At 46.5% G+C, this 8482-nt stretch overlaps 1 protein-coding gene across 1 annotated transcript in view; it reads right to left on the bottom strand.

Moving 5' to 3' along the window:
* Positions 1 to 7185, bottom strand: part of LOC143137715 (protein sidekick-2-like) — a 337537-nt gene extending 330352 nt beyond the window's left edge. The window contains exon 1 of the mRNA XM_076298006.1: positions 6216 to 7185. Coding sequence (XP_076154121.1) covers positions 6216 to 6351 — 136 coding nt within the window. The 5' untranslated portion in view covers positions 6352 to 7185. The remainder of the gene's footprint in view (positions 1 to 6215) is intronic.
* Between the last annotated feature and the right edge of the window lie 1297 nt (positions 7186 to 8482).

Here is an 8482-nt window from a genome sequence, read left to right on the forward strand (position 1 = left end):
AGTGACGATTGGTCACTTCCCACTGCGTGTGTCCACTGTACTGTACCTAGATAGATAGATAGATAGATAGATAGATAGATAGATAGATAGATAGATACTTTATTGATCCCCAAGGGAAATTCAAGGAATGAGCTCACCTGAGCTCCCCGTGTTATGCCTGTGCAGCTTACCGTTGGAAGTATGCAATTTTACGATCGCCCTGTTGCTCACAGAGTGAGGCGGTGTTTGCATTGATTTAATTGCCTCTGTCACAGTCTGGCTTCATTGCTTTTGGTAGAGCCCAAAGCCTTCAGAGCGAGCATATTTTCCAGCAGAACTAAACAGTCCATAATTAGTTGAGTGAAGTGGGAGGTTTTCACAGGGCTTTTTACATTGATTTCATTTTCTTGTCCTTTTTTTTAATTCATTTTTTTTTTCTTCCTTTGGTCGCAGTTGGGTCTCTGGACTTTTTTTTTTGTTTGACAGATCTGAGAAAACCTCCAAGCCGTATTTGCGTATACTCTGTGTGTCCTCTCATTTCTCGAAAGCCTCAAAGCGATGCCCCCAGGCAATATCAGGTGCATAGAGGCGGACGGGAGGGTAAGAAAAAGCGGGGGGGAGGGGGTAGCAAAACACAATTTCTAACACCAGACACACCACTCCCCACAATCTCAAATATGGAACCAGACTACTAAGCACTGGGCATCTAACCCAGGTATGTGTGTGCTGGCTAGGGGGATGGACAGGAGAGTGGAGACCCAGGTATGTGTGTGCTGGCTAGGGAGATGGACAGGAGAGTGGAGACCCAGGTATGTGTGTGCTGGCTAGGGGGATGGACAGGAGAGTGTGAAGGAGGGGGGAAAGGAAAAGAAAAAACACAATCGATAGCTCTTTCATCCAATCTGAGCAAAGACACAAAACACCAACACTGAACGCAGAAGTACAAGTCTGTGCGTACATGCGTGCGTGCGTGCGTGCGTATTCCTGTGTGTGTGTGTGTGTGTGTGCTCTCTGTGAAATTACAAACACACTCTGTTTTAATAATTCTGTTTTGAACGAGAGCAGCGTCTGAAGCACAGCTGGAAACAAGAGAGATCCGTGCTGAAGCCCGGTGTAAAAAAAGTCTTAAGTCTGGGGGTGTTAGAGACCAGGCGGGGAGACAGGGGGCCAGGTGGGCCTGGGGTGAGGGTGCAGTCGAGGTCAGATCGTGGTCAGATCGAGATCGAACTTAGATCCCGGTGAGTGTCCTCCCCAACGGACGACGACGACGGAAACATGAACACACAGACAGCACTCTCAAGCCCATTTCCCCAAATGCATCACTCCCGCATACAGCTCTAAATAAGATCGAAGCAGAGCACAAGACACCCCCCCCCCCCCCCCCCGACCCCCGTCTAATTTAATGCTTTTATCATGTTTTTTTTCTGCAGTCTGTTGAGGCAATGTTTTGATTGAAACAGAGAGTGGGAGTGAAGTAAAGAACATCCAAATAGGCAAAATTGAAGAGCATCAATCCTAAGAGCCCTGGTGCACATTCCCTCAGTTATAGTGGTACTTGTCAGTATGTGTACCCGCCCACACAAACACACACACACACACACACACACACACACATACACACACACACACTCTCTGAGACTGGTATAAAATAAGCTCATGTAATTCATCTTCAGTCATTACCATCATCACGCAATCCACACATCCACCCCCACCCACCCCAACACCACCACCCAGCCCCACCCTCCGACTTCTGCTTTCACCACTTATCACCCGCAAGGCCTAACCTCCCTGATCTGGAGCAGACTGTCGCTGGCCCCTGCAATCTACAGTACCACACACACACACACACACACACACACACACACACACACACACACACACACACACACACACACTACACACACACACACACACACACACACACACACACACACACACACACACACACACACACACACAGTCAGTGAGGCATCGGACGAGTCAGGCAGTCCAGCTAATCCACTAATGCTGAGTGATTTATGCGGCATCGCCGAGACATGACACCCCAGCCTGGCTCCTGGCGGTCTCCGCTCTGCATCCGCTCTGCATCCGCTCTGCATCCGCTCGCCGCACACCGTGCCTAAGTCCAAAAACCACTCCTGGTGTGGTAAGGTGTGGCATGGTGTGGTGTGGTGTGGTGTGGTGTGGTGTGGCGTGGTGTGGCGTGGTGTGGCGTGGTGTGGTGTGACGGCAATGTCGTGCCACATCTGGAGCAAGCTTCGGATTCCATGCTGCTACCGCACAGCTAAATGCCATCCCTGCCTGCTTCCTCCTAGGCTGCTGTTACATACAGATGCTTACTTTTTAGCCTTTTACTCTTTAATTAAGTTACTTTCGATAAAAGCATCTGCTAAATGAATGACATTATGAAAAGTATAATTTCCTTCAAAAACAAATGCAACATTTCTTCGTTAAACTGACATATCCATCCAAAGATGTTGTGCATTGAGAGTTTAATCCCAGCACTCCTGCTTTCTAAAAAATGGCATATGATTCATCAGATCTATCTGTTGCAGTTGAAAGTCCAGTATAACAAGCCCAGCATGCCTACATTAGAGAAAAAGTACACTTGATGAAACATGTGGTCATTGGGGGAAAATGTCTTTATACTGGACATCTACATTATGGAATGAAGATACGGCAGAGTCTCTTATTAAGCTATGAAATAGATCTGAAAATAATTGACAAGAGAGATAATAATAATTCGTAATAATTCAGCTGATCTTTTCCAGAACGTTCTGGAGGTCTGCCACCACTCTTGCAGAGCTAAAGCATCGGCCTGTGATCGTCCTGCGTGTCGTGCTCGGCTTCTCGTTACAGAGATGTAGTGGTCATTAAAGCGTCTGGCAGGAATGGGGGGGGTGGAGGGGCGGTTGGTGGTGTGGCACCAGTCAGCAGGGCAAATCCTGTCCTGTGCTTTAATCACCATAAAGGGGAGGAGGAGGAGAAGAGAGGAGGATGAAGAGAGGGGTGTAAGAGGAGACGAGAGAAGGAGTGAAAAGAGAAAATGAGAGATGGAGAGGAAGAGAGGAAGAGAGGGATGTAGAGAATAGAGGAGAGAAAAGAGAAGATGAGAGATGGAGAGTGAAGGAGATGAAAAAAGAGAGGAAAGGAGTAAAAAAGGAGGTGGAGGAGAGAAAAGCAGAGGAGTGGAGGAGAAGAAAAGGTGATAGGAGGAGATAGCAGGAGAGAAAAATAGAAAATGAGATATTGCATGGTGAGCAGAACAGAGAAGAAGGGAAGAGATGAGAGGAAAGGAGGAAAGGAGAGGTGTATAGTATAAGTATAGTATAAGTATAAGTATAAGGTGAGGAGAAGAGAGGAGAGAAGATGGGAGGAAATGAGGAGAGGAGAGGAGGAGAGGAGATCAGAAGAGAAGAGATGAGATGAGAGAAGATGGGAGGAGATGAGGAGATGAGAGGAGGAGAGGAGAGGGGCAGAGAGGAGAGGGGAGAGGCCGTCTGGGCGTCAGGCCTGCTTCTCTCCTTCTCTCTCAGAGGACAAGAGGAAAACGGGGAAAAAAGAACCAATTAATCCCTGTCTCCTCTGACCCCCGAGAGGACACGACGTGATGAGAGCTGGACAGGACGGTGAAGGGGCCAACACAGACGTGACAGATCCCCGTCTCTCTCTCTCTCTCTCTCTCTCTCTCTCTCTCTCTCTCTCTCTCTCTCTGTCTCCCCTTCTCCATTTATCTCTGTTTCTCACTCTCTCCCCTTCTCTCTCTCTCTCTCTCACACTCTCTCTCTCTCTCTCTCTCTCGGTCTCTCTCTGTCCCCTTCTCCATTTATCTCTGTTTCTCACTCTCTCCCCTTCTCTCTCTCTCTCTCTCACACTCTCTCTCTCTCTCTCCTTCTCTCTTTCTCTTTCTCTCACTCTCTACCTCGATCTCTCACAGATGATGAGAGCGTAGCTTCTAAAAAAGCAGGGTTTTTAGATGACTGGAGGATGGAAGATGTGTTATTGAGGTGTTTGTTTTATTGGAAGTCTTACAATAGTTTACCTTTATTTGTTTAGTGCTACTCATCTCTCCCTCTCTCTCTCTCTCACACCTATGAGTCAGAATACACACACACATGCAAATACACACACACACACACACACACACACACACACCTGTAGGACTTGACATAAATCTAAATCCCTCTTTATAGCCAGACGCCGGGCTGTGTTTGTGAGGATGAGGAGAGCTGGCTTTCTTGACTGATGAGGATGACGGATGGTTGTCATGGCGCAGCGCGGGCCTTGCGGTTTGATATTTTCCGTGTGGCACCCACTGGAGCAGACACCAGGGCCACTCATCCAAAGGGCTTACGGGAGATAATACACCTCTCCAGCGCTCACCTCTACCTGAATAATAAACACCTGGGAGGTGTGAGGTGCACAGCGAAGATGAAGGAAGTGAAAGGACAGTAGCAATCAGTGTTAGCACAGCAGTGACCTTTGACCCCTGTCATGTTACTCCAGTCACCAATCAGCGTATGTTTACTGTAAGTGTTATGGGAACTGAATAGGTTACTGTTGTTTTCCTGAACGAATGATGGTTATCTTACAGTATATTGGCAGCGGAATGGATTCATTCCTGATATACTTAGACTCCGATCCTAATCTGACTGCAGATTTTAGATAAGGACTAGAGCTACTGCAGCCTGAGTTGTGAAAAATCTCCATCTCCAGTAAATATGAGTGAGTGAGTGAGTGAGTGAATGAATGTGTGTTTGTGAGTGAGTGAGTGAGTGATTGAGTGAGTGAGTGAATGTGTGTTTGTGAGTGAGTGAGTGAGTGAGTGAGTGATTGAGTGAGTGATTGAGTGAGTGAGTGAATGTGTGTTTGTGAGTGAGTGAGTGAGTGATTGAGTGAGTGAGTGAATGTGTGTTTGTGAGTGAGTGAGTGAGTGAGTGAGTGATTGAGTGAGTGAGTGAATGTGTGTTTGTGAGTGAGTGAGTGAGTGAGTGAGTGAGTAAGTGAATGTTTGGGAGTGAGTGGGTAAATATGAATGAGTGAATGTGAATGAGTGGGTGAGTGAATGAATGTGTGTTTGTGAGTGAGTGAGTGAGTGAGTAAGTGTGTCCTCTCTGGTCCGATGCACTCTGTAAAAACGGTCTGGGAGCGATTTTCCCTCCTCGCTCAAGGCAACGCCGCTGCTGGATGTAAATTACCACAAGTGGCTCCACATCAGCTTTTTAAGACCACAACATTAGGAAAGTTACCCAGGGTGAAGTGTGTGTATGTGTGTGTGTGTGTGTGTGTGTGTGTGTTTGTGTGTTTGAGAGAGTGAGAGTGTGTGTGTGTGTGAGAGAGAGAGAGAGAGAGAGAGAGAGAGATGTATGTGTGTGTGCCATTCCTTTTAAAGGAAGAGAAATGTGTCCGCTGCAAACTTCCATCACCACGTTTTGAAAAAGATATGTGTCAAGAGCAGAAACACTTATCTCATAGTGTTAAAAGCTGAAGCATGGAATGAACACCGAACATATGACTGACACCATTTTGCAGAAGGGAGAGTTGCCCTTTTTCCCATGCAAATGCCACTGGCAAAGCACTCCTCCTCTCTTGTCGCCTACTCTTCCCCGCCACATCTCCTTCTCACACACACACGCGCGCGCACACACATGCGCGCGCACACACACACAGTACAGTTACATGTAACACATGGTGTGAGTTCGCAGTAATGTAGTGACTGAGATTTAGATTTACTGAAGAATGTATGACACTGAACATGATAACTTTTTTCCCCTGGAAGAGGCGATTCTGGCGATCAAATTACAGTTGTCGTGGCCTTAGAATAACCCTCAGGCGCCAAAGACCGTTATGTGAGGAAAAGATAGCCCAAGTGTTCCAGGAATGAGACAGGAGTGTGAACAAATCCTAAAACATTTATGAAGCACCAGCAGAGGAAATTCTTGTAAAGTGTTAATTCCCAACTGTTATTGTTCTGTCTTCTCTCACAGTATGAGAGAGAAAACGAGAGGTGAGAGAGAGAGAGAGAGAGAGAGAGAGCATGTTCACTTGGGATGGCATGTTCACTTTCGGGAGCTAGAAATTGGGTCGTTGGTGGTACTACAGCGCTTACACAGTCTGTCAAGAAAATGGTGTGCGACAGAGGATAACACATTATTCACGTTCTCAAAAAGTGGATGGTTGAGCAGTTGCTCCTATAGCTCCCTGCTCCGGTCTGGTAAAAAAAAACGGTACCTTACCTTGAGCCGTCGTGTAGTGAATGAACAGGAGAAGCAGTAATATCCAACTGGGTCGACACTTCAGTCTCGCCGAGTACCCGACCATTGCCTTCAGACGCCCAACGTTAAGCTCGTGTGTCCGGCACGACGGGTACATGTTGCTTCGATCAAGTCCACCTGGAGTGGTGCGTGCCCGCCCTGGACTGTGTGCCCGCTCTGTTCTGCCTGCACGCCTCTCCGGACAGTCTCCGTTCACAGCAACGCTGCGCCAAATCAAGTGGCGTTTTTTTTTTTTTTTTTTGTGACTTAATCAAATAAATGCAATAACGTCACATATAGGTCCACAGGGAACGTCTACTTTGAATAGCACTGTGACTTACAGATCAGCAATTCATAAGCGCGCAGTTAGTTACCGCTGCCCCTCTGTAAAGTTAAATGTATGTCCAAACTGGTCCCACTTCTTTTCAATATCCTCTTTTAAGGCTGCGAGAGCCCGTCTGTTTCCTTCTCAGTTACTTTTTGGAGGAAGAATCGTTCCGCGCATGCAGCTGTCGCTCCTTGAAGTAATCCTTAGATATACAGCGTAACGGTCTCCATTCAGAGCGGAAAAAAAACGGTAGCCTTTATGGACATGTGTATACTATATCCATTCAGAGAAAATTCGATCTTGTGATTTTCCAAATGTAAAGTAAGTCATAAAGAGCAATACTTGAAATAAGTGTCTCCACACTCTGTGAAGGTTAAAGTTTTATTTTCCCTTTGATATTCAGTTAGTTATCTTTCAGGGGTTCCGAGGACACGATGATGCTGATCCCAAAGAAAAAGATTCTGGAAGTGGTGACGAAACCTTCCAGCTCAACGACTCCGCCTGGAAATTGAACACCGAATATTGTCGGCATCGATAAATGCCCCCCAATTCCAATGCAATCCAAGCATGCGGTCGTCAAATTAGTTTATTTTTTCCAATCAACCGAGGAACTGTCAGCCACGGCGCGGCATAGGGAAAGCGGACAGTCAAGCTGGTAGAGCAACTTGAAATGATCACGCTGTCATCAGCAGCGTACGCCTCGCAGAAGCCATACGTAGAAGCCGGTTCGTCGGTATGCTTTCAGAGCTTGGTCCCCCGAACAGTGTATGAGTGTGAGTGTGTTGGAGTTGACTACGCTTGCAGCGCGGGGTAACGTGAAGCAGGTTGCCACCACGCGGCGAGGACACACAAAGCACCCTGGAACTTGCGTGATGGAAGCGGTGCATCACCCACGAGGTAATTTGACGTTTACGCAGACAAGGCTCTTGCAAACTCCACCTTTCTCCTCATGCTATATAGAATTAAGGTGAAAGGTCGATTACATTTCACCTCAGCAGCCAATACAATTACACCCTTCCTGTTGTGCTTTTTGTTGAAAGACTGGAACTGTTTATGGCTTGGTCAATTGGTTTCCCATTCACAAAGATTGCGTGGGAACACTAGAGTTTATTTTCTTGAGCACACACTCTCAATAGACAGCTACAGGACTTTGAGGAGTAAAAAGCTGAATTTGCCATAAAGTATTAGATTAAAATGGCAGACCTCCTCTTCAATGCCAACTACCTGACAATAATTTGTGAGATACACAGACTATCTTACTTCTGTAAGAACTTCAAAGCATAGCACTGCAATTATACTGCACAAGTCATCACAATTCATATGAGCAATCCCATGAAACCCAGAATCAGTAAAGATAAAAGTTTTACAAGACTGTAGACCTTTACCATCCCAACAATCAAGTGTCCCTACTTGCGTGTATGAGCATGATGTGCTGAGAAATCGACAAGGAGGAGGGAAAAGAGAAAATATAATACGCGCTGAGCGCAACCTTGATTTTAAAGAGGTGTTCCAGGGCTGTATTATTGTTGTGTTGTGTCGTATTGGCCTCTGTTTACATCCCTTGTTAGCAGGCAAAAATACAATACTGAGTAGGAAGGTTTATAATGAGGACCATCAGCCTCATAAAGAGAGAGAGAGAGAGTGTGTGTGTGTGTGTGTGTGTGTGTGTGACTCAGCTCTCCAGGGGCAGGACCTGAATGCAAAAAGTCATTCAGATGCTCCGACTAGGTTGCACACATGACATTGAACGATGCTGCTGATTTAACGGTTCACCGTAGTTTGTATCGGCAGAGCACTCTGAGGTCTCCGGCGAAAAAACTGCTTTGTTTGTCATCATCTCCCAGGCAACCAGTGTTACTCTCCTCCTTCAATAAGACGGCGCTTTTGCCCTCCAGACGAGATACCAAGTTTCATGCAAGTT

The sequence above is a fragment of the Alosa pseudoharengus genome, unplaced genomic scaffold (genome assembly GCF_046254945.1).
Source record: "Alosa pseudoharengus isolate Yale_2024_CS ecotype anadromous, Long Island Sound unplaced genomic scaffold, YU_APseudo_1.1 YU_APseudo_1.1_scf_21, whole genome shotgun sequence".
Lineage (NCBI taxonomy): Eukaryota > Metazoa > Chordata > Actinopteri > Clupeiformes > Clupeidae > Alosa > Alosa pseudoharengus.